The 26,640-nt window shown below is 39.8% G+C and overlaps 1 protein-coding gene across 2 annotated transcripts in view; it reads right to left on the reverse strand.

Annotated features, from left to right (window-relative positions):
- Window positions 1–6,339: 6,339 nt before the first annotated feature.
- The window catches only part of LOC132165714 (peptidyl-prolyl cis-trans isomerase CYP59), a 35,606-nt gene continuing 15,305 nt past the window's right edge, over window positions 6,340–26,640 (reverse strand). The window contains exons 11-14 of one of the 2 annotated variants that reach the window (XM_059576382.2): window positions 25,355–25,395; window positions 10,472–10,577; window positions 7,355–7,493; window positions 6,340–7,282 (exon numbers count right to left, since the gene is read on the reverse strand). In XM_059576382.2, the coding sequence (XP_059432365.2) occupies window positions 6,592–7,282; window positions 7,355–7,493; window positions 10,472–10,577; window positions 25,355–25,395 (977 nt within the window). In that variant the 3' untranslated portion in view covers window positions 6,340–6,591. The remainder of the gene's footprint in view (window positions 7,283–7,354; window positions 7,494–10,471; window positions 10,578–25,354; window positions 25,396–26,640) is intronic. The other variant, XM_088511688.1, reaches the window with a different exon arrangement.

The following is a 26,640-nucleotide window of genomic DNA, read 5'->3' on the forward strand; positions in this document are numbered from 1 at the left end:
CCAAGTATGCTTCAGGATCGTTTTTCCCTTGGAAAGATGGTATCTTCATTTTGATGTTTCCTAGGTTTCTGTCAGTCCCATTTTGCCAACTCAGATCTCTTCGGAAACCTCTACAACGCCTTTCTCCCCTTGGCATGAACCTGCCCTCATCATTCAATGAAGCTTGATCCCCTTCATCTTCGAACTCATCCTCGTGGTCATTATTAAAATCATCCACGTGCGCACGTCTTTCTTGCCGTCTAGCATTAGGGATTCTTTAGGGACGCCCCTCATGCCAAGTAGCAATAACGGCGTCTTGCCTATCCATCCGATCCCGAATCTCATTAAACACCACGTTCATGCGTTCAAATTGTTGTTGCATAGCCTGCAACAAGAAGAACGACTCCTCCTCTCTATCTTTGTTTGATGTGTCGCCCCTGGAAGACATAGTTTGAAACTATAGAGAAATGTTAGAAATAATTCCTCACAACAGTCCCTCAGGTGTTTGCACTCAAATTATGTTACTCACACTCGTGTTTCACTCTTAAATTGGCTTTGTTTTCGATATTAGTCTCACACTCTCTTGCCTTTTTCCACTCGTAGCTTCCCATTTTCAGCTCTTTATTAAACTAATAAACTTGATCAAGAAATTCAACTTGTAGTATTTAAACCAATACCGATAATAGGAAAATATTATAGAAATAACAAATCAAAGGAAGAGGATACAAGAAAGAAGAAAGAAAACAAATAAATAGGAAAATATCATAGAAACAACAAATCAAAGGAAGAGGACACAAGAAAGAAGAAAGAAAACAAACAAACAATTGCTTTGTTTTGCTTTTGTTTTGTTTTGTTTTTTTTTTTTTTTTTGTGTTTTGTATTTTTTTTTTTCGTTTTTTTTTTCTCTTTTTTTATTATTATTATTTTTTTATTGACGTCTCTTTTTTTTTTCTTCTTCTTCTTTTTTCTTTTCTGACATCTCCTTCTTTTTTTTTTTTTTTGAACTTGGTGCACGATTTTAACTTGGTGCACGACGCAAAACAACAAGAAAGAATAATGAACACAAACAGAACAAGATAGGATGATAACAATAAACAAAAGATAAAGAAAAAGGATAGTAAACCTGATTTTGGAGCCTGTGCTTTGATACCAAATGATGCGAACCTCAATCGACTCGCTTTTGAGACCCAACAACAATATTGGAATATTGACCCAAGAAACTAAAATTCAGATTTTTTTTTTTTTTTTTTTTTTTATAGAAAATCCCAACCCAACCCAACGTTTATAGATGAAACGCAAACCAAAGGTATAAAATAACAACCCTCAACCCAATGATTATAATTGAATCACGAACCGAAGGTATAAAGTTTGAACGCCACAAAGAAGAATCCTTGATAAGTTCAAAAGTTCTTTGAAGAACCAATAAAAGAAGCAAACCTCACTTTTTTCTAATTTTCATTCATGATGTGCTCATTACAATAAGTGCATGCTATTTATAAAGTATAGCTGAAAATAAGACTACATGCTTGCTATGGAAAGAAAATTAAATTGGTTCCAACATTGGAAAGTAGATAGAACAAAAAAGGACTAAATAATACAAACCTAAAATTAAGGCTAATTAGGTCTGAAATTAGCAGCTCCTCCATGCCAAAAATAAATTGAAATTGGCTAGGAAATCACGTCTAAGGAAGGTGTTGAAATAGGTAAGTTAATCAGCCAATTAATTGGTATGTAATTGGAAAGTCAATCAGCCAATTAATTGGTATGTAATTGGCAAGTCAATCAGCCATAATCAACCATTAATCCACGCCATTGCTAAGGAAATTATGTCTAATTAAGCAAGATTAGCTCCATCAATAGCTTGGATTAAATTTATTATGCATTCATCTTCCTTTGGGCCAAGCTTGGAATGTCCCATTTTAGAACTAGCCCAAATCTCTTGAATCAGCCCATTAAGTGCTTCTTTGATCTTCTTGGATCTTGCTCTAGTAATAAGCCCAACTGGAACATGCAATTGATCCTTTAATGGTGCTTGTTCATTCTCATCACTTTTTCAAATCAAAAACAAAATAACACCCTCAAAATATATTAACAAATATACCCAAGGTATTTATATAGCAAGCAAGCTAGAGAGAGTTAGGGTACGTTTAATACACTTGAATGATGATTACCTAAGAGTATGAATAAATATTACCAAGAATACAAGAAGGTGGAATAGAATGATCATACATGCATGATCGTTTGGACACATGAATTACCAAAATTTTATAACTGAAATACAATCATATTTCAACCAAAATTTTCTAAAATACCTTTACTTCTGAAAATAATATATCCCAAAAAAACATAAAGTATGAATGAATTGTCTAGAGTGTGCAGTTGCTCACTTACAATGGGGTGTGTTTGCCGGAGGACTCAAAAAAAAAAAAAATCTATTCCTCTCAAAATCAATCTCAACATTCTTACTTTTTACATTACATCAATTACTTTTTAATACTATTCAAATAAAAAAATCACTACAAAACAATTTTTTTTTTTTTCACTTTTTTATACAAAATATTCTTACTTTTTTTTTTTTTTTTTTTTTTCTCACATCAATCAAATTTGCTACAGTTCCAGTCCATTTCATTTTTCAAGTCCTTTGGCAAACACACATGTTTAGACCCAATTTTAACATTTGGAAACTCAAGCACTATGTCATGTCAGAGAGTGATGCTTGGACTACAAACATCTCTCACTAGTGTGACCCGAATAGTTGTCCACCCCCGCTTGATCCAAACATCAAGGGGGCGTTTGATAAACAACACAACACCCCCACACACTATTCACTTCATTTTTTTTATTAAAAAAAAAAAATCAACATCAAAACATTCTCACTTTTATATCACATCATTTACTTTTTACTACTATTCAAATAAAAAAAAAATAACTACAAAACAAAATTTTTCCACTTTTCTATACCAATAATTATTTTCTTTTTAATTATTATTTTTTTTATTGTGAGTAGTGTCTTGGAAAACCAAAGGTATAAAGTAACAACCCTCGACCCAATGATTATAATTGAATCACGAACCAAAGGTATAAAGTTTGAATGCCACAAAGAAGAATCCTTGATAAGTTTAAAAGTTCTTTGAAGAACCAACAAAAGAAGCAAACCTCACTTTTTTCTAATTTTCATTCATGATGTGCTCATTACAATGAGTGCATGCTATTTATAAAGCATGGCTGAAAATAAGACTACCTGTTTGGTATGGAAAGAAAATTAAATTGGTTCCAATATTGGAAAGTAGATAGAACGAAAAAGGACTAAATAATAGAAACCTAAAATTAAGGCTAATTAGGTTTGAAATTAGCAACTCCTTCATGCCAAAAATAGACTGAAATTGGCAAGGAAATCACGCCTAAAGAAGGTCTTGAAATATGTAAGTCAATCAGCCAATTAATTGGTATGTAATTGGAAAGTCAATCAGCTATAATCAACTATTAATCCACGCCATTGCTAAGGAAATTATGTCCAATTAAGCAAGATCAGCTCCCTCAATAGCTTGGATTAAATTTATTAGGCCTTCATCTTCCTTTGGCCAAGCTTGAAATGCCCCATTTTAGAACCAACCCAAATCTCTTGAATCAACCCATTAAGTGCTTCTTTGATCTTCTTGGATCTTGCTATAGTAATAGGCCCAACTAGAACATGCAATGGATCCTTTAATGATGCTTGTTCATTCTCATCACCCTGAATCGCAATGATTTTATATCTACGGTTACATTCAAATGTTTGTAATGAATATATATGTTATATTTACTGATTAAAATGATTTAAGCATATAGCATATAAAATGTCTTTTACATGCTTATTACCAAGCTTATCATATTTGTTATGCATGTAAAAGGTCATAGGATTACATTGAATATGGCTATGGGTGTGAGTAACATAGTTATCACACAAGTCTTAGTCCATAATTCTTTGTATCCTTAAATGTATAAAGTTCATTGTCGGTAAATAGAACTGACATTCCATTTTAAGTAAGATTGTTATACATTGAATCTTGGTAATCTACCTTGATCACCAAATCCTTTGTTAGTAAACAAAGAGATAAGAAATTTCCCCTTGTTTTAGATTTATGGATATTATTCTGAGAGCCTTCGATCGAAGCATTTTGGTTGGCATACCAAAATATATAGATGTGTTTTTCACATGTATGAGAATAACATAAAATCAGTAACTCAAGGATAAAGAGGTAGAGAATTAAGTGGTAGTATCCTAGCCTTAATTCTGCTACGGAATATTTCATAGAAGAATCATAAATCAAAGTCAAATGGATTAATAGTTTAATTAAAAATAGTTATTGAAGTTCAACCACAATTATTTAGTGGAATTAATTGTTATTAAAGTATTGTTACATAATAAATGTTAGGGAGACATGGTTACGAACATATTTAAGCCAATAATATTTTTTTCGTTTAGGTCCATCACCAAGCTGATGTTATTTAGAGTAAGACTTTCTTATTTATAGAGCTAAGTGTTTTATTTATTTAAAACATGGGTTAAAGAGATATAGAGTAATTGGGCTTATGATAAAACTTAGAGGCCAAGGAAATATATATCTAGGCCCTTTGCTCTTCAATTGGGTAAAAGCATTAGCACTTGGAATAAAAACCCAAGCCCAAAGCTGAGGAGAAGACGCATGGGCTAGGGAAATAATCCTTGGCCCTATGTGGCCACTAGAGGAGTGAAGGCTAGGGTTTTCCTAGCCCTAGCCGTCCACTCCCCTTTGGTAGTCCTTATTGGACTAGGTCTCCTCCTTATCCCACATTACTTAAATCTAATTCTCTGCCTCCCTGTTAAGCTTATAAATAAAGAAGAGCCTAGGCTCTCAAATCACTCATTCAATTCTATTAAGTTCTCTTGATAACTAATTCTCAAAAACTCTCTGAGAATTAATAGTTCTTTGTGTTAACTCACGAAGAACAAAAGTTTAAAATTTGAATAGCCAAGTAACAACTTACATTCTTTTGGTTATTATCAGTCATTGGTAAGAAAATCTATAGATCTCTACATCCTTGAGATATGTCGTATTTTTGAAGAAAGAATAACTTATTCTTCGTGTTCTTGAAAAAGAAGAAATTGTTCTTCGTGTTCTTGAACAAGAAAAAACATGTTCTTGAAAAAGCAAAAAGATTTTTGTCCAAAGCCAAGAGTGGCCGTTGATATCCAAGTAAGTGTTCTTTGTTTTTGAAATTTAATTTTAAATAACAATTGTTTTTCACATGTTCATCATAAATAATTTTGGCATGAGAATTCAATACCTTCCACTACGCAAATATCTAATTTGCAGTCTTATTCCCAACATTTTTGTAAGACATAAGGGGTATATTAACAGATTTTGGTAATTTGTGCAGGACATTGACACAATCTATAGTTTGGGGGTGGGAGGCATTAACAATGAGGCTATAATTTGAGGATGTGTACCTTAAAAAAAAAAAAAAAATCCTATAAATGCATGCCTTCAAATGATCTTAGTAATACATATAAGGGTTAAATATGCCGCTATGTGAACTATCAAATAATTTTTTTTTTAAAAAAAAAGCTTCATAAATTGGCAAGTGCGACACTTGGATACATTAAATTAACCATTTTATGACAAATATGATGCTTTGTTACCCTCAATCATTAAGTTGGATGGAAAAGTGGTTACATGCCTTGCACGTGACTACTTTTCTGTCTCTTCGTATAGTACTTTTATTTTCTTAAAAACCAAAATAATAAAATAAAATGAAATGAAATTTTTTAAGAAAAAGTCAACACAACCCAAATTTGACCGAGCCACGCCATGAGAGCAAAATCAGAGAGGAACATTGGCTTGCACAGCTCTCCCTCCCCAAACCCTTTTCATTTGGCTGGCTGACATCACTCTTTTTGGGGTTGTTCAGCTGCCTTAGATTATTATTATTATTATTATATTTTTTTTAATTCACTTTTTTACTAATTAATAATTATGAAAGATAAATTTATTTTTTCCATTCACTTTAACAGAGTTGCCTTTTTGCTACAAAATGGTAGTTTAATATATCAAAGTGTCACATCTGTAAGTTTGTAAAACTTTTTTTAAAAATGACCGGTAATTCAACTGGCTTTCTCCGCAACCACGTCCTTGGTCTTAGAGGCTCTCAAATTTAATTTGACTCTACCCATTTATTCCTCTTTTTAAACTTTGGCTAGAAAAAACTAAGCCAATCTCACTTACAGGGTTTAAAGAAGTTGTGTTGCATAATTCCAAGCGCTCGCTCTCTCCCTGGCATAATAAAATTATTTTTTTTTTCCCTGAGCTTTTGTATATGTGAATATGCAAAATGAAGAACTAGAATTAAAACAGAGAAATATATAAACAAAATGCTAAACAAAATCAGATCCAGCAGGATACATGCACCGCATATTGCAGGTCTCATGCGCTATATCAATTTTTACTTGTGAATTTGTATTACTTCCCCTAACTTGAATATTAAGTAGCGTATTTCATGAGACAAGTAAAAAATTTGGATCAAAAGAGTAGATAAATTAATTCCAAAATAACCCAAGTTTCATTGCTCACAAAGCCTCATCATCTCCTCCTCTCACCTTGAGTGTTTCGCATTCTCCCTCCTCCCTTTATGGCTATAGCTATCACCATTTGCATTTCTTTTTCTCTCACTTGCCTCATCTGTCGTTTCTCGCCTCTCACTCTCTGCTTTTCTCTTCCTATAATCTCTGTCATCCCTCCATTCCCTGTGCCTATCATCATTTCTATAATCTCTACCATTGCTCCTTCCTCTACTGCTATTATTTTCTTCGCCTCTCTTCCTATACTCTTTCTGATCCCTACTTCCCACATCCACATGACTAGAACTATTATCTTTATTTCTCTTCCTATAATCTCCATCATCCCTCCTTTCTACATGGCTATCATTATCTGGAGTTCTCTTTCTATAAACCCGCTCATCTTTGTCGATATCACCTACATCTCTACGTTTGTACTTTTCTCTATCCCTTTTCTCTTCAAAATAATCCCCATCTCTTTTACTTCCACCATATAGCCTTGATTTACTATCACGGCTCATTTCATCCTCTGTGTATCCTCGACTTCTATCATTGTGCCTGTGCCTATCACTCCACTCTTTAGTTTCTTGATCTCTATGCCTTGGGTCTTCGGAACTTCGCCTTAACATCTTTTGCTTCTCACCTCGGTCATCTGGATCATGGCCTCCTTGATGACTCTTTTCTTCTTTTGGACTTTCTTGAGTTTCTCCATCAAATACCATTTCATAGCTGCAAAAATTACCAGTATGAGAAAGAGAGAGAGAGAGAGAGAGATCCACAATCAAACGCAAGATTACAAACCTAGAATTGTTATCTCCACCTCGCTGTCTGTTATCATCCTTTAAAATATACTTTTGAGTTTGCTGTTTGATGGCTGGGCCCACCCCAGTGCAATCCTTGGCAATGTGGTCAAGAGCACCACATTTAAAGCAACCTCTTTCTAGAACCATATGGATAGATTAATTTCAGAGGATTTTATAAAATATTGAGATTTCAAAATGAATATCAAACTCAGGATACAATCCTAGGGTGAGAATTTAATTATATGTGAAATGGGATGACAAAGATTCACTCGGCTTTCTGTTGCCTTCCAACTACTGTCTCACATTAATGACCATATAATAATAGCATTAATAGAACTTCATATCGAGGTATGTGCCAAGTAATTTATTTTAAGTTTTTGAGAAACTAAACTAACCCCCTCAATCAATTTGCAATGTTCCCCTCAATCTTTCAATTTATTTCATGTATCCTACCAATCTACCATGGAAGTTGCAATGTCTTCCTTCCAACAAAAATACTCAAAATAAAAATACCAAAAAAAAAAAAAAAAATTGCCATTTTGGTTCGCGGAAAGGGGCATTGCAATTCCAATGGGAGCTTAGTACAGTACATTAACTAAATTGAAAGATTGGTGAGGGACATTGCAAATTGGATGGTAAATTGAAGAGGGAAAATGTAGTTCCCCTAAGTTTTTCAATGAATAAACCAGATGAAGATAGGTGACACCAAGACCAGTATCTTGTCATACCACAGTATGTTTAATACGATTGATAATTAACATCTTCACTCTTTCACCCTTCTAGTCTTGTGTTGGGGAGGGGGGGAGGGGGGCCGGGGCGGGGGCATTTACAAAGCTATTGCTAAGACAGGCTTAAGAAGAAGTTGGAGAAAATTATCTTTAAGTTACAGAATGCATTCATAAGAGGTAGGCAAATCCTAGATCTTGTTCTTATCGTCAATGAATGTCTTGATAGTAGATTAAGATATGGTAAGCCGGGTGTTATCTACAAAATAGACCTAGAAAAAGCTTATGATCATGTTAATTGGGACTATTTGCTGTATATGCTGAGCAGGTGTCTTTGGAGGGAAAATGATGCTCTTGGATAGCCCATTGCATTTCTTCGATTCGTTTCTCGGTTCTGGTAAATAACACTCCAATAGGTATTTTCGATAATTCCCGTGGCTTGAGATAAGGGGACCTTTATTCTCTTTGTTGTTTGGCCCTGTGATGGAGAGTTGGATGGAATGATTTTTGCTGTTGTGAGTGGGGGGCTGTTGTCTAGTTTCTATGTGAGTAATGTTGGTGGGTTTGATTTCTCTTAACTTTTGTTTGCTAATGATACTTTGATCTCTTGTGGTGTTAATCCAAATCATCTGCGTTGCTTATTCCTATGATTTGAAGCTGCTTTGGGCTTGAAGATTAACTTGGCTAAGTCAGAACTAATTCTTGTGGAAATGTTGATTATGTGGAAGGGTTGACTAGTATTCTAGGTTGTGGGGTCACCTCTTAGCTAGTTAAGTATCTTGGCCTACCATTGGGGGCCTCCTATAAGGCCCTACATATTTGGGAAGGTGTTACTAATAAGATAGAGCGACGGTTGACTAAATTTAAAAATGATGTACTAGTTCAAGGGTGGCAGGTTACCCTTATAGGGTGGGCTAGGCAAAGAGTTCAAATGTCACTTGGTTAGTTGGTCCAAGGTTTGTTTGCCGCTCTTTGAGGGAGGTTTAGGAATTCAAAATGTGCGGGTGTTCAATCATGCTCTCTTAGGTAAATGGTTTTGGCGCTGTGTACATGAGAGATAGGCCTGGTGGAGGGTGGCTCCAGTTTGCCTACATATTTCATGTCCCTCTTTCCTCTCTTGGGAGTGTTGCAAACTGAATTGAGAAGTTCTAATGTGGTGGCAAGGCAAAGAGTTCAAATATCACATGGTTAGCTGGTCCAAGGTTTGTTTGCCACTCCTTGAGTAAGGTTTGGGAATTCGGAACTTACCTATGTTCAATAGTGTTCTCCTAGGTAAATGGCTTTGGCACTATGTTCATGAGAGAGATGCTTGGTGGAGATGGGAGATGGTCTCTAACTTGGGCAACTCGTGGGGTGGGTGGTATTCTATTGAGCCTTATGAAGCGTTTGAGGTGAGGTTATGGAAGAATATTTGGAAGGGTCATGGAGAATTTTTGGATCACCAAATTTGAGATGGAAGATGGCTCCAATATTAGATTTTGGTGTGATCAGTGGTGTGGGGATGTAGGGTATGTGGCCCTTAAGGAAGCCTTTTCAGATTTATTTGGTACTGCCTGTGCAAATGATGCCTTTGTTGCGGGTCATTTGGAGTTTTATGGTGGCTCCAATCATTGAAACGTGAGGTTTGCTAGAGCAGCTCATGATTGAGAGGTGGATGTCTTTGCTTCATTCTTCAAGGTGTTGTATTTAAGTGAGATGAGGAAGTAAAGATAAGTTGTGGTAGTTCTCTTCCAAAAGAGGGTTGTTTAAGGTTAGTTCCTTCTATTGTTTCTTGGTTTGTTGTAGTGAAGGTTGTTACTTCCCTTGGAAGATTCTTTGGCAGACTAAGGCTCCCATGAGGGCAGTCTTTTTCTTCTTCAGCGTGACGTGCCTTATGGCATTTGGATTACATTTTTCAGTTGTTTTAGGTTGTCTTGGGTTATGCCTAGACGTATAGTTCACTTGTATGCTTGTTGGTGGACTATCGGCACTACGTGGAGTGCTGCTATGTGGAAGATGGTGCTTACGTGCCTTTTATGGTGTTTATGAAAGGAAATGAATGATAAAAAATTTTGAGGACCATAAAAGGACCTTTGAGGAGATTTAGTCCTTCAAAACTTTGTATCTTCGGACAATTGCGTTTGTTTCTTCTTTGACAATTAGTTATAGTAATTTCCTTGTTCTTTTTGCTCTTTCTAGGTAGATGCTTCCTCTTGTATACTTCATGTGTATTTAGGGGTGCCTTTACGCTTTTAATGATATTTGTTAATTACTTATTGAAAAAAAAAGGTACATGTACGGAAAAGATAAGTTCAAAATTAGTACAGTCAAATGACGAACCACATGGAAACATACATAAATGAACTAGAAAAAAGAAGAAACAAGAATCCTTAAAACATTGCAATCTTTACCTTTACCCATTTTGTGATCTTTGCGTCTGTACTGGGACCACAGTTTTGCAACACTTTGACTAAAATCCACATGTATCCGTCGATCATCAATCAGAGCATTATCCATCTGACATCAAGATTAGAAACACCGAGTTTGAAAAAATGATAAATATATAAATAAGAATTTTGCAGCTAAAAAAAAAGGTATTTGGATTCTTCAGAATCATATATTTTTATTTATTTATTTACCAATTCATCTAGCTCCGCATAGTTAGACCTGATTACACTTTAGGTCCCTACCTAAAAACTTACACTAAAACTCCTTACAAGTCGGATCAAATTGATATATTTAGGTGAACCAATAAAGTAATGCCACATAAATCTATTTGACACATTGAATACATGCAAACTTTTTCCTGTTTCAATTTTCTCAAACACTTGGTCCAAAACTTATTAATTTATTAATCTACTCCACAAGGACAACTTGGTGATTAGGAGAGAGAAAAAACAAAGTGTAGAGGATGTTAATTAGATGATGGTGTTGCATTACTTGATTGGTTCACCAAAATATATCAATTTAATTCAAATTATAAGGAAGTTTAGTGTAATTTTCTAAACGCAAGAAAGGTAAAGCATAATTAGGCCAAATGACAATAAGGTACATTAAAATCTACCTATTTATTTATTTTGATAAAGTAGTTGGATTCTTAAGAGTGTTTTAGAAGTTTATTATTTCAATTTGCCACCAGGTTTCCTGATAACCATTAGGTTAAAAGCACTAACTCAATATTTTTCATGCCTTTCAAAATGCATTTTGACAAAGCACACTCAAAGCATCACAAATAAATTATCTCTACAGATTTCAGAAGACAATGTCAAGGGTATGTGATGCGGACATCATGGGCCACTAATCACATGCGCGTATGGTGTTTATTATTGTTTTAGTATTAACTTTCAAGCGGGTTATTTTGAACTTTATTTATTTACATTTGGGCTTTATGTTATTTTAGCGGGCCGATAGCCCAAGTACTACTACGGTTAGGGTTAGGGTTTAGCCCTCGCCTATTTAAACACATTTTTCAATTGTATTTGCAGTTTTTTATGAATAATATTATTGACATGGATTTGTCGTCTTCTTTCCCCTAATTCTCTCTCCCGAGCTTTCTTCTTCTTCTCTCTTGGCTTTTTATCTTCTTTGATTGGTTCTTCCTCTCTACGTAATCTCTCTCTTTCTAGGGTTTCGTGAATTGTCCTGCCTCATCTTTGGTATCAAAGCTCCATTTTGATTGTTTCCTACAAAAATCACGATCCCAAGCCTTAGTCATGGACGCCACCCAATTCGACGCTTTTATGAAGATCATAGAAGGCATGAGCAACCAAATAAGCAACATCAACAGCCAACTAACCACCTATAGTGAATGACAGCTTAAGAGTAACAGACTAATGACCTATGGTGATTGGCTTAAGAGTCGGAATCACCAAGGCCAAACGCAAGACCGCTTCAAGATCATCCAAAATCAAGTGGACGAACTCATCGAAAACTTGACAGCCACATGCCCTTAAACCGTCGCCAAAAACACCCCAACCGAAAAACCCATCCACCCAAAGATACCTGAAACTCTATCCAGCCAAAAACCCGACGAGAAGAAAACACAAATCGAGAAAAGTAAACCATCAACCAAACCAAAGGCACCAAACCATATCACCGGCAATACCCAAACTCAGGGCACCACCGCAACCCACCAACGTGACAGCCCCACCAGACTCACGGCCTCGCCCACAATGAAAATCTCACCCATTGACCATGCCGAGTGCAAAAGTAATTTAAGAATAAAGCTTAGAGAACAAAGAGAATAAAGCCAAGAGAGGGAAGAAGCCTGGAGGAAAGCTTTAGAAAGGGTGGGGAGAAAACAGAAGAAATTAGGGGTTGGGCTCCACTGGGTTGTTGGTGTCAATGGCTTTGTTTGTGGGATTTTCCGACTTCGTGCTTGGGTGTACTAGTGGCAGCAGTGGAGATTGGGTGTTTGTGGCTTCTGATGGCGTGTTGTTAGTGACGGAGTTTTCGATGAGTTCGTCCACTTGATTTTGGACGACCTTAAAGTGGTCTTGCATTTGGCCTTGGTGATTCTGACTCTTAAGCCAATCACCATAGGTCGTTAGTTGGTTACTCTTAAGCCGCCAATCACTATAGGTGGTTAGTCGGTTGTTGATGTTGCTTATTTGGTTGCTCATGCCTTCCATGATCTTCATAAAAGTGTCGAATTGGGTGGCGTCCATGACTAAGGCTTGGGATAGTGATTGTTGTAGGAAACAATCAAAATTGAGCTCTGATACCAAAGTTGATGCAAGACAATAGGCAGCTTGGAAAAGAAAGAAGAGAAGTAGAAAGAAGCAGCAGAAAAGCCAGAGAAGGAAGAGAGAGAAGCTCGGAAAGAGAGAATTAGGTGGAAGAAGATGATAAATCCAGGTCAATAATCATATTATTCATCAAAACTGCCAATACAATTGAAAAATGTGTTTAGATAGGCGATGGCTAAACCCTAACCCTAGTAGTACCTAGGCTAACGCTCTGCTAAAAATAACATAAAGCCCAAAATGTAAATAAATAAAGTTCAAAACAATTTGTCTGAAAATTAATACTAAAACAATAATAAAACACCCACAATAATATATGTGGCCCTCGTCAACATCCATACACGCATGTGATCTGTGGCCCATGTCTAATGTCCCCATCAACGTTATTTATTGAGTAGCTTTTGGATTGTTTCCTACAACAATCGCGATCCACGTTCAATTCCATCCTCTGTTGCACTTCATTGCCGAAATACCCAAATAGCTAGTCAAAGAAAACCCACCGTAAACCACCACTGCCACCCCATTGGAAAATCAAAGAATCCAAACAGAAAAACCCAACACTGTGTGCCACCAGTCCAAGACAACCTTGCCACCACCTCCAGCAGCCCACACCAGAAAACAGCACTCCAACCACATTCCAACCCGCCAGCCTTCTCCACTAGCCCAGCACCGCCCAACCGCGCCTCTCCCCGGCCGGCCTTCCTCGCCGTCATCCCACCACCAGACAGCGCCGAGCCGACCTTCCAACCTTCCGCGCCACCAGCTCACCAATCAAACAGCACCGTGTCTAGCGTCTTTCAAATCTCTGTTGTGTGTTGTTATAGTTTGTATGAACGGTTTAGACACAAAAGGCGGAAGCTATTATATTATTCAACTTATGTTAATCTAATACAAGCATCCTATTATATAGGATTAGGGAAATACCATAAAGACTAAAATACCCCCAAAACCCTAATGACTCAAACCCTAACTCTTCTAACACTCCCCCTCAAGCTGGAGCATATACATCATATGAATCCAGCTTGGAATATACAAGCAAACGAAAAACAACTAGAAAACATATTCTAACACTCCCCCTCAAGCTGGAACTGCTTGGACCACACAAGTTAATTAAATAAAACTTCAACGCCGGTCGAAAACTCGTTGGTAACTTGAACAACCATTTGATCGGTTCTCGCCGAAAAACACCAAGGCCGGTCGGATGCAACGATCACTTGATCGGTTCTCGCCGGAGAATCCAAGGCTGGTCGGATTATGGATACATCGATCTTGGGATTGGTTCTCGCCGAAAAACACCAAGGCCGGTCGGATGCATCGATCACTTGATCGGTTCTCGCCGGAGAATCCAAGGCCGGTCGGATACATCAATCACAAACAACAAACAAACAACAAATTTTCACATGATTAACCAACAAGATTCGCCGAAAAATAGATATTGGAAAAACAAAAAACTTTGCCGGAGCTTCGCTGGACATACGCCGGAACTTCGTCGGGGCTTCAAAACTGGCCGGAAACACACAGAACAGGCTGGCAATACCTAAAAACAGAAGAAAAACACTGAAAAACAAAACAGAAACAGTCACTGGAGGCTCGCCGGACCATTGCCGGAGTATTGCCGGAGCTCGCCGGAGAAGATAGAACACTCCGGCCACTTCAAAAACAGCAACTACAGAATTAATAGAGGGCCACACAGTAACGTTTCAACACCAAAAGCATCAAATCGTCGGAATATTTTTTTTCCCGATGGCCGCTGCAACTTTTCCGGCCACCACAGAACCCTCCGGCCACTTCAGACAAGACAGAAAACCACCGCAGAACCATCCGGCCAGCATCACAGAACATCAAAAACAAACAAAATATATATATATTTTTTTCTCACCGGAAGGAGTTCCGGTCATCATAAAACAAGAACAAAACAGCTCTACGGAACTCTTTGGAGCACTTTGAAGGTATTGCCCGTGTGGGTTAGCCCACACGGGCAGTGCTGCCACCAAGAAGAAAACTAAATTACCCAAGAATCGAAACAAGCTCTGATACCATGTTATAGTTTGTATGAACGGTTTAGACACAAAAGGCGGAAGCTATTATATTATTCAACTTATGTTAATCTAATACAAGCATCCTATTATATAGGATTAGGGAAATACCATAAAGACTAAAATACCCCCAAAACCCTAATGACTCAAACCCTAACTCTTCTAACATGTGTGAAGTCTCTTTTGAGCTTGTGCGTGTGTGAAGTTTCTTGAAGGAAAGAGATTGGCTTTAAGACTAAAAAGTCAAAGGAGCAAACCCACATGTCCTTGACAGTAGTACCCCCACCGCCCAGTAGGAGTGTGAGTTTGGTGGACTTTTCAAGTTTAAGTTTGTTGTTTCTTCTTTGTCTTTAGTATATATTATACCTGCTCTTTAAAATTAACATTAACTTTTCTTTTGTCGTGAACACCCAGTACCCTATATTTTGTTTCCATACAGCCCTTTAACTGTTCATTGCATATTGTGCCAAAAAAATAAACCATTCCCATTGGCTAGTCTTTTATTAATTGTGGAGCTTACTTGAATCGGTGGAAGGTTGTGACTTTCCATTGGTCACCTTTTACACTTGGAGGATTGGGACTAGTAGTTTGCAATTTTGTCTATTTGGGTTTTGATTGTCAAAAAAAAATTGAGGACTTTAATTTTGCATTGGGCTTTAGTTGCCGAGTTTTGTTGGTCTTGTTGCATTCGTAGACTATTGTTGCATGCATTTATGTAGTGGTCATCTTTTGTCTAGTCCTACACCCCAACCTGTCATGGATCCAGCACAATTTGAGACTTTTCTCAACCAATTCAAGGCCCTGCAAGGCCAACCAGTGGCCTTACTGAGAGGGTTGGAACAATTGAGGGTTCTCACCATAGGGTGGAGGGTCACAATGAGGGCAAGGCCATCGCACGCACGTCCCTCCGGATCAAGGTGGTTACTACCACCATCATGCTCAAGGTCACCATGATTATGTAGACCCCGAGGAAAGAGTCATGGGACGCATCAAGGTGGAAGCCCCAACTTTTGATGGGCACCTCAACCAATGGGCTAGCAGGAGGGGAAATAGCCCAGCCCAGGAAGGTCTTCTTGGGTAGGCCCAAGCATGGTAAGAGATACCATCCGGTTAAGACCTATTTCAGGAGAAAAGCTGTCCGGCCCGTGGAGCAAGGGGAGACATCGAATGGTGGTGCGAAGCTGGTGGACATGCCGGAGTGTTCGTCGGGAGGACTTCTAGCTCCGGTGGACCTCGCCGGTAGTCCCGAGACTAGGCCGATGCCTCACGACAGGGCGCTCCATGCCGGGTCTATCGCGCAAACTGGCGCTTCGTCTCCGGCAGAGGCGCCGACATCCAGTGATCAAGTTTCGGCGCCTCCGGCCGGTGAGCTGGACTGTTTGAAGGGAGACCCAAAGTCTTTGGTGGGTGTCGCCGGTATCTATGCCCATTCTGTGGAGAGGTTGTTGTCCTGCGACAGGGAGGTTGCTCCGGCCCGGGAGATAGCAACCACTTCTCCGGCAGAGGTGCCGACTAAGGAAGATGTGTCCAGTGAGGGGGCGGCGAGTCCGATAAGGGTCGACACTTTGGGTGATACAGCTTCGGCGGACTCCTTGGCTGAGTTTACAGTGTCGATGGCTTCACCGATGAAGTGGCAGGGGCCTCTATCCACTCTGGAGAAGGGGCTGGTCGACCAAGGTGATCGTAAGGGGGTCTTGGGGGTCGCTGTTTCTGGGATTCTGGGTAAGCACCCCAGCAGTGGGGTGTCTCCGGAACTCTCTGGGCCTGCTACCAGTGTCGGTGAGAAGGTTGGTTTGGGAGGGTGTCAGGGTGATTCTGGGAAGGGTCTTCTGGGCAAGGAGATGGGGTGTGGCATATCACAGGCGGATAATATGGTTGGAGATTCTACAGAAGAGGTGAGTTCTAGCAATCAGGAGTCTTTTGTCCCAGATTCTATTCAGGAGACACAATTGGAGGTGCAGGAGAAAATTTTTATCATTCAGGCTTGTAAGGAAGTTGGCCTAACTTGTGATGGTGAGGAAGGTAAGCTTGAGGAGACCATTGGGGGGCTTATGGCTGACAACAGAGGCAAAGAAGTGGAGAGGGCAGTGGGCACTCCTATTGTCAAAAAAGGCAAGAGGGAGCTTATTAGTCTGCAGTCCTCTGTAAATTTTCTGGAGCATTCATCAAGGGAAAGAAATAAGGGGAGGGTCAGCCGAGTTAAATCATGAAGCTGAAAATTCTTTCTTGGAATGTGAGAGGTTTGAATGAGAGGGATAAAAGGTTGAGGGTTAGAAATTTGCTTAGAAGTTGGAAGGCTGATGTTGTTTGTTTCCAAGAGACTAAGATGGAGTTCTTTTCGTATAATTTAGTGAGGAGCTTATGGGGTTGCCCGTATGTGGAGTGGTGTTGTGTTCCTTCCATTGGGGCTTCGGGGGGTATATTGCTCATGTGGGACAAGAGAGCTGTGGAGAAGGTAGATATAGCGTTGGGAAGGCATGTGGCGGCTTGTTCTTTCAAGAATATTGAGGATGGTTTCGAGTGGGCGTTTGCGGGGGTTTATGGTCCTAACAGAGCTATTGCTAGGCGTTTACTTTGGGAGGAATTGGCAGGGATTATGAGTTGCTGGGACGTCCCGTGGTGTATTGGTGGGGACTTCAATGTCACTCTTTATTCTAGTGAAAGGTCTAGGGGAGCTCATTCTCGGTCGGCTATGAGGAATTTTGGCGATTTCATCTCGGATCAGGGCCTCATGGACCTTCCCTTAGTGGGGGGTATTTCTACTTGGTCAAACAACAATTCTTGGTCTAGGCTTGATCGCTTTCTTGTGACCCCGGATTGGGAAGTACGCCATCCGGACTTGCGCCAAAAGAGGTTGCTTCGGGTTTGCTCCGATCATGCTCCTATTATTTTGGATTGTAGCTCTCATGAGGGTGGTAAAAGGCCTTTCAAGTTTGAGAACATGTGGCTTAGAGTGGAGGGATTTGTGGACAAAGTGCGCAGCTGGTGGGACTCGTATCTTTTTCAGGGTACGCCGAGTTTCATCCTTTCAAAGAAGTTGCAAGCTCTAAAGTGGGATTTAAGGAGATGGAATACGCAAGATTTTGGCAATGTGGGGGTTCGGATCAAGGATCGTATGGAAGATCTCAAAGCTATAGATAGGGTGGAGGAAGAAAGAGGGTTATCCGCGGAAGAGATTGAGAAGAAAAAGGAGCTTGCTAGGGAGTTAGAAATCTCTCTCCTTCAAGAAGAAATTAGTTGGAGACAAAAATCAAGAATCCGTTGGTTGAAAGAGGGTGACAAGTGTACTAAATTCTTCCATCGGATCGCTAATGCCAACCGTAGACAGAACTACATTGAGTCTTTGAACATTCATGGAACTACTACCTCTAATCAAGAGGCTATTAGTATTCATATTACTCGCTTTTATGAGTCTCTTTTCACAGAGACCCTAAGTTGGAGACCAAGGTTGGACAATCTTCAATTTGATAGGTTGGAGGAGGAAGAGTCTTCTAGCCTAGAAGTTTCTTTTGAGGAGAGGGAGGTGTGGGAGGTGGTCAAAAAAATGGATAGGGACAAGGCTCCAGGCCCGGATGGTTTTTCTATGGCTTTCTTTCAGGATTGTTGGGAGGTGATCAAAAAGGACGTCATGGCTGTTTTTGGGGAGTTCTATGATCGAGGTAAGTTCGAAAAAAGCCTCAATGCTACTTTTATTGCTCTCATTCCGAAGTCGCATGGGGATTCCGATTTGAAGGACTTCCGTCCTATTAGTCTTGTGGGAGGGATTTATAAGATAATTGCGAAGGTCTTAGCCAACAGAATGCGGGGAGTCATGAATCGGGTCATATCCAATCCGCAAAACGCCTTTGTCAAAGGTAGACATATTTTGGATTCGGTGCTTATTGCCAATGAATGCCTGGACAGTCGTCTCAGATCCGGGGACCCCGGCCTCTTGTGTAAGTTGGATATGGAGAAGGCTTATGATCATATGAACTGGAAGTTTCTACTCTATCTTTTAAGAAGGTGTGGTTTCGGTGACAAATGGTGCTCTTGGATTGAGCATTGCATCTCGTCCGTGCGGTTCTCGGTGTTGATCAATGGTTCGCCCTCCGGTTTCTTTGTGAGCTCGCGCGGGGTTAGACAAGGTGACCCTCTATCGCCTTTTTTGTTCATCTTGGTCATGGAGGCTTTTAGTAGGATGATTAATGCCTCCATCAGCAGGGGTTTCATCAATGGGTTCTATGTGGGTGCCAGGGAGCATGAGCGGGTGTCGATCTCCCACCTTCTTTTTGCTGACGATACTTTGGTGTTTTGTGGGGCAGAACCGGAACATGTTAGATTTATCAAAGCTCTCAGTATAGGCTTTGAGGCGGTTTCCGGGCTAAAGATTAATCGGGCCAAGTCTGTTTTGGTCCCAGTCGGAGATTCAGTTGAGACGGATGAGCTGGCCGGCGTCTTGGGTTGTGGCACTAGCTCGCTTCCCTTGAAGTATTTGGGTCTTCCGTTAGGGGCTTCCTTCAAGCAGTTGGCTGTTTGGGATGATATGGTGGAGAAAATTGCTAGAAGGTTGGCCTCGTGGAAGCGTTCTTATTTGTCCAAGGGGGCGAGGCTCACTCTCATCAAGAGCACCTTATCCAACTTGCCCACCTATCTTCTGTCCCTGTTTCCCATCCCTATATCCGTGGCGAACCGTATTGAGAAGATTCAACGGGATTTTTTATGGGGAGGTTTCAAGGATGAACCCAAATTCCATTTGGTCAGTTGGCACGAGGTTTGCTCTCCGATTTCTGAGGGAGGTCTAGGGATTCGGAGCTTGCGCCTTTTCAACCAAGCCCTCTTGGGGAAATGGTTATGGAGATTTGCAAATGAAGAAGAAGCTTGGTGGAGAAGTATCTTGGTGGCTAAGTATGGGGTGGTTTGGGGTGGTTGGCGTTCAAATGTTCCTCGTGGAACGCATGGGGTGGGGCTATGGAAATTCATTTGTGGGGTTTGGAGGTCGTTTCGGTGCCACTTCAGATTAGTTCCCGGTTTGGGGGGGAAGGTCAAATTTTGGGAGGATTGTTGGTGTGGCGAGACGCCCCTCAAAGATGCTTTTCCGGGCCTTTTTATTATAGCCCGCAACAAGGATGCCTCCATTGCGGATATTCGGGAGTGTGTAAATGGGATGGTGCACTGGAACGTTACTTTTACCCGTAGTATCCATGATTGGGAGGAGTTGGCCTTAGCCTCTTTCTTCTCACTCTTGTATTCGTCTCCGATCCGGGGGGAAGGGGTTGACCGTATGTGGTGGATTCCTTCAAGGAAAGGGAAGTTTGAGGTCCGCACTTTCTACAAGAGGCTTGCCCTTAAGGAGCCTAATCAGTTCCCTTGGAGAAGGATTTGGCGTACTAAGGCTCCTTTGCGAGTGGCGTTTTTTGCTTGGTCGGCCGCTCTTGGGAAATCTCTCACTCTGGATAATGTTCGGAAGAGAGGTATTGTTGTGGTTAATCGTTGTTGCATGTGTGAGGTGGATGGGGAGTCTGTGGATCATCTCTTCCTTCATTGTGGGGTCGCGCGCAAGTTGTGGGAGGTCATCTTCTCTCGCTTTAACTTGAGTTGGGTTATGCCTAGAAGCGTCATGGAGATGTTTGCCAGTTGGTGGGCGGGAGGTAGATCTAGTAGTGCGGTGGTTTGGAAGATGGCTCCCTTGTGTCTTCTATGGTGTCTTTGGAAGGAAAGGAATGCGAGATGCTTCGAGGATTTGTCGAGGAACCTAGAGGATCTTATTCACTTCTTTTTGTACACTTTATTCACATGGACAGCAGGATGGCTTGCTCCTTTAGTGATTGATTTTCCTGATTTTATCTTTTTGTTCTCTTCTTCTTTCTCCCCTACTTAGTCGCTCCTTTGTATACTTCCTGTGTACTAGGGTTGCGCCCCTCTGCGCTCTTAATGCATTATTACTTATCAAAAAAAAAAAGATTATGAGTTAGTCACCCAAACCCAATTTACAAAGTACACGGACACATGAAACACAACCACTAAGTCTCCGCTTTCGGAGAGCAATTCTGTGTTAGGACCTCCGCCTGTGAATCCCGATACTAGTGGTAGGGATGACAAAGGAAAGGGCATAGCCAATGAGACCCACAGGATGAGTTCTAGGATTCAGTGGTTGAGATGTCTAGGTATCAGTCATGTTGCCGCCAATTGTCCCAACAAAGCCCATATCATTGATGGGAAGGAGCATGTGAAGAAAGCGGGTGGTGTTGAGACACTAATCTATGAGCCTAACCCGGATGAGTTTGAGGACATAAATGAGGAATGCTCGGGCAATCCTAACCATTTAGGATGCATTCAAGTTACTTCCCTTCACATAGGTCAACCTGAGGGTAGCAGTGAAATTGATCATGTCAATAGGTCTGTGAGTGTGAGTCCCTTGGAATTTATGCATTGTCATCAGCCTAGGAGACATTTAGACATTATTTTGACGTCCCTTCCTGCTAAAATGTCTAAGTCAGCCAACCCATTTGCATGGCATGGTCATGGTTTGCATAAGGAGACTAGTGAGCATACTCAAGCAACTTGTGCCCAATATAAAACTGAAGCTGACATATTTAAGCATGTCAAGGTATTCATTGTAGAAAATGGTATCATAGCCCATATTAGACTTGAATGGTTTCCTCTTGGTCATGGTTAAAATTGAAGCTAACATATTTAAGCATGTCAAGGTATTCAATGTAGAAAATGATATCATAGCCCATATTGGACTTGAATGGGTTCCTCTTGGAATGTAGAAAATGATATCATAAACCATGCATGGTCATGGTTTGCATAAGGAGACTAGTGAGCATACTCAAGCAACTCATGCCCAATATAAAATTGAAGCTGACATATTTAAGCATGTCAAGGTATTCAATGTAGAAAATGATATCATAGCCCATATTAGACTTGAATGGGTTCCTCTTGGACCCATTCGACAATTGCAATATAATAGTGCCAAGCCTTTCAAAGTGTTGCAATGGGCTGAGCAAATGTAGGGAAGGTAATTGCTCATACAATTTGCTCTGTTCTTCCGAATGATCCTTTGGAAGAACCGCCCCCTGTCCCATACCCATACCCATATTCTATACACATACCTTTCTCACCAGCACATAAAGAAACTGTTGATGGTGTTTTAGATTGTTTTTGCTAGGGATGGAGGAGTCCAATGCTATACATGTCCTTTCTCACCAGCACATAAAGAAACTATTGGTCGTGTTTTAGATGAGCTGGTTGTTTTTGCTAGGGATGGAGTCGTCCAATGCTTCCTAATCCAGTGGAAGGGCTGACCAGATTCAGATTGTCTATGGATATTTGCAGACACATTGCTGCAGCTTGATCTCAACTCATTGGAGTACTACCAGAGCTGCATAGAGTTACACTTGACGAGGTCGAGTTTTTCCCCACCCGGGAGAGTTGATAGGGACATCACGGGCCACTGATCACACGTGCGTATCGACATTGATGAGGGAAACATATATTATCGTGGGCACCGGGTTGGGTTATGGGTTGATTTCGGGGTTAGATACCGGGTCGGTTTTCGCTCTATTTTATGGTTCGAATCTAGGTATGGGCTCAAATCACATCTTTGGTCAAGTTTTGGACCCTAACCCGCCTCTTGCGTCGAATATGGAGCCTTCGGCCCCCAAGGGGACTGACCAGGTGCCGTCTTCTTCTTTTGTCTCGATTCTCCCTTCTGCTACGCCTTTTCCAGTCGCGTCCAGTGATATCGAAGGGAGGCTCTAGTCTCTGATACCAAAGCAGTTTCTGAAATATTACTGGAGAGCTAGGGAAGCAAGAGGCAAAACGGTGAGAGAATCCTTAATTTTGGAGGCGGTGGAGGCTCTCAGTGACCCTCCGGTGCAGTTCCAATCCTTTGTTGGGTTTATTAATCAGGTTTCGAGCAATTCAAAGACTGAATCGGTGTCTTCTCTTAGGGCTGTTCCTGTTTCGAAGCCTAGCCTTATATGGCGAGGTTTTCTTAATCCAAAATTGAAGCCTAGCTCGCCTAAGGTGCCGCATGATCTGCCGAAACCCCAAGGAGACGGTCAGTTTGGGGGGATTGTTGTGTGGGAAAAGGGTGGCGAGCGATGGGGTGGTGGGGATGGTGGAGAATGTGTTTTTCCTGTCCCTCTGGATATATGCCATCCATCTGAGGAGATGGATGAGTGGGATTATTCTCCTGACCCCCTTGATTGGGAATATGACGAAGAGGAGGATCCGGCCTTGGCACTGTTGGACGCCATTGAAGAGGATTTTCATAAGGAAGTAAAGGTCGCTCGGGTGAAGTATAAAGGCACTAGGAAGCTGCCTAACTTGAAGAGCTCAGTTAACTATGGCGATGATTTTACTTCCAATCGGCAAGGGAAAGGCAAGGTGCAAGGGCAACAACGTTGAGCCTCTTTATGGGTCTTAGGTTTCGGGTGGGAGGGCTTGTATCTTGGGGCTTGTGTGTTCAAACAATTTGTGTGGGTTTTGAGGGCTTTTGGGATTCTCTAGGTGTTTGTTCTTGAAGGTTTTTGAGTGGGTCTGTTGGGTGTTTGCTTTGAGGGATTTTGGGTGGGTCCATTGGGGTTCTTTTATGGGTAAGTTTTTTTTTTTTTTTGATAAGTAATTCTTTTATGGGTAAGTTTCGGGTTCTTCTCTTTCTTTTTCTTTTTCTAGTTAGGTGTTCCCGCTTGTATACTTCCAATGTATGTAAGGGCGTCTTACGCTTTTAATAAAATTTGATTATTATTTATCAAAAATATATATACTATCGTGGGTGTTTATTATTGTTTTAGTATTAATTTTCAGACGGGTTGTTTTGAACTTTACTTATTTACATTTGGGCCTTATGTTATTTTAGTGGGCCATTAGCCCAAGTACTACTAGGGTTAGGATTAGGGTTTAGCCCTTGCCTATTTAAACACATTTTTCAATTGTATTGGCAGTTTTTGATGAATATTATTGACATGGATTTGTCGTCTTCTTCCCCATAATTCTCTCTCCGGAGCTTTCTTCTTCTCCTCTCTTGGCTTTTATCTTCTCTGCTTGCTTCTTCCTCTCTACTCAATCTCTCTCTTTCTAGGTTTCCTCTATTTTGTGAATTGTCCCGCATCAGTATGAATGGAAAAACACAAGTTTCTCTTTCTATCCTCTAAAATCTTTTCAAATTTCAAGTTAAAGATAACACTCCGGTAAATAATTGGATGATGACAGAAGCAGAAGAGAAGTAAGGCACCTCAATAGTTGTTAACAAGCAATAAAGGAATGTTTAGACAATGCCAAAGGGGGTAACAACCCAAGTATACAAAAAGTATGCGAAAAAATGCATCCAACAAAGAGAGCAGAAAAAGTGAATTAAAGCTCAAATTCTGAAATTAAGGACATCAATTAAATCAAACAAAGAGCCAGAAGCTCCAAAAGAGGGATGAATCGAAGCCCATTTAGTGTGTAGACACAACTAAATGCCCCCTTCCTAAAAGAGATAGAGCAGAAAGTCTACAGGAGTGTCGCCACAAAAGACTTGAGGATTATCTATAAACAGTGATCAAAATTGTTTTTCCAAACCAGAAAGTCACTTCCTTGCCCCTCTCCAAATGTTAATGTGATTGTGAAAGTGCTTGTAGCTAGCAGCTTTGTCGATTCTGGAAGTAGAGGGAAAATCCACAGAATACTTGCGTAAGGGACATCAAAGGGTGTTATTCAATGTGAACGGGGGAGTTCATTAAACTAGGTTCTTCTTAGCAAGGATTTTCAGCAATGTGGCAACATTGAGTGTCTGACAGATATGTTATTGCCTAACATATGATATGCTATTAACCGCTTCATGGCTATCTCTTTCACAAAAGCAGTCAACTTAGTGGAATCCTTTCTGGCATTCAGCCCAATAAGCAAAGAATGGGCCTCATGGATAAATGTGTCAAGGTCAAGGGAAGTAGTAGTCATTTTTCATTTATCACCTGTTGGCCAATAATGCTCCTGGACCCTAGCTTCAGGGGCTTCATTATACCTAAATTTTGTGTATGATATTTCTGGATTTGGTATTTTGGGATGTTAGGAAGTTACGTTGGACTTTGTTAGCTACCCTTTGACGCTCAATTATTGCTAGCCTCATTCGTGTGCGTGTGAGTGTGTGTGTGTGTGTGAAGGGAAGAGAGGGATAGGGAAGAACAATAATCCACTATTGTAGGGCAGAAAAGTACAGTCCTATAGTTCATATGTAGTAAAAAATAAGTGTGTGTGCGTGCGTTAGAAGGGAAGAGAGGGATGGGGAAGAACAATAATCCACTATTGTAGGCCAGAAAAGTACAGCCCTATAATTCATATGTAGTCAAAATAAAATAATAGAAATTAAGAACCTTAAGATTCTCCCCAACACAACAATGTTCTCCGGAGTTGTTAAAATGTGCTTACCATACCATCACAAGAACTAGATGCATGTAGCTAGCACATCAGGGTCATTAGATATGCTGGTAGATACAGAAATAAGCAATTTGACTAAAGGACAGATAATTTCAGCGCTTCAACATACCTTAAAATATGCTTGTTCACAAGCCTCTTTTGTCTCAAACTCTGGCTTGGGAAAAGAAAATCGATAAAAACCAGATTATATATCAGAAACTTGATAGTATATTAGAAAGTAGGAATACACTATTATCCAAGGAAATGAAGGTACGGACATCACCTAGCCACCACACATAAAAGAACCACAAAATAAGTACTATAAAGAGAGAAAAATGTTGATATCCATTGAAAGTTATGCATCCATTATTTAGTGGAAAATCTTTTTGAGATCAGTAAGATGAATAATCGTGAATGATGTTGTCAGCTTTCCTTTCCTCCTTTGTTCATTTTGCAGTTGGTTGGAAGTGGAAATAGGGGTTCATCGCAGAGTTCATAAATGTAAAAGTGAAAACTTAAGGATGGCTGTCAGGTGTCAACCTAAAGAAGTAGGGAACAGTTATACAGAACCAAAAAACAAATTCTTCAATTTGGAAAGAGTCATAACAATTACATGATAGTTTTAATCATCATTTATCCTAAAAGCTTAAACTGATTGGAAATGATAAATTTAAAAATTTAATTAATATTCTAATACTCTCCCTTAAGCGTGGGCTCAAACTCCTCTTCAACAAGTAAGGTTGAATATTTATTTTAAATGGGAGGTGAATTACAAAGACAGTTCAAACTCTTATAACACGTTAAACAAATAGGAAATGATGAATTTAATCATTTAATTAATATCCTAGCACTCTCCTTCATGCTCAGACGCAAATTCCTCTTTACTAAGTGAGGTTTAACACATAAAATATTTAATTTAAATGGGAGATGATTACAGAAACAGAATTCTAACTCAAGATTACCACTCTGATAATATGTTAAATCACTACTTATTCCAAAAGTTTAAGCTGATAGAAAATGTTAAATTTAGTTATTTGATTAATATTTTAACATATAACAATAACACTAATATAAAAAATAAAAATTAGAAAATTCGTATTAAAGTGTGATGACGGTAGTCCATTCAATTTGTATATGGAATTTAAAGAAAAAGTTAAGAGGGAACACTAGAGGGAAACCAGAAGGGGAAGAAAAAGGTGCTGAAAACTCATTTTTAAACAACAAAACGAAAAAAACTTTTCAATCAAAAAAACACAAAATACTTTTCAATAAATAAAACACAGCATATTTTAGAAAACTTTCCCAAAAATATTTTGAGAAAGCACAACCACAAGGCCTACAATGGCTGGGAATCATACCTCATAAAGAGGAGATCACTAGTTTAAATCTCCTCTTTCCCCTTGCAGCCAATTACTT

Source organism: Corylus avellana, chromosome 11 (assembly GCF_965113065.1).
Source record: "Corylus avellana chromosome 11, dhCorAvel1.hap1.2, whole genome shotgun sequence".
In the NCBI taxonomy this organism is placed as follows: Eukaryota; Viridiplantae; Streptophyta; class Magnoliopsida; order Fagales; family Betulaceae; genus Corylus; species Corylus avellana.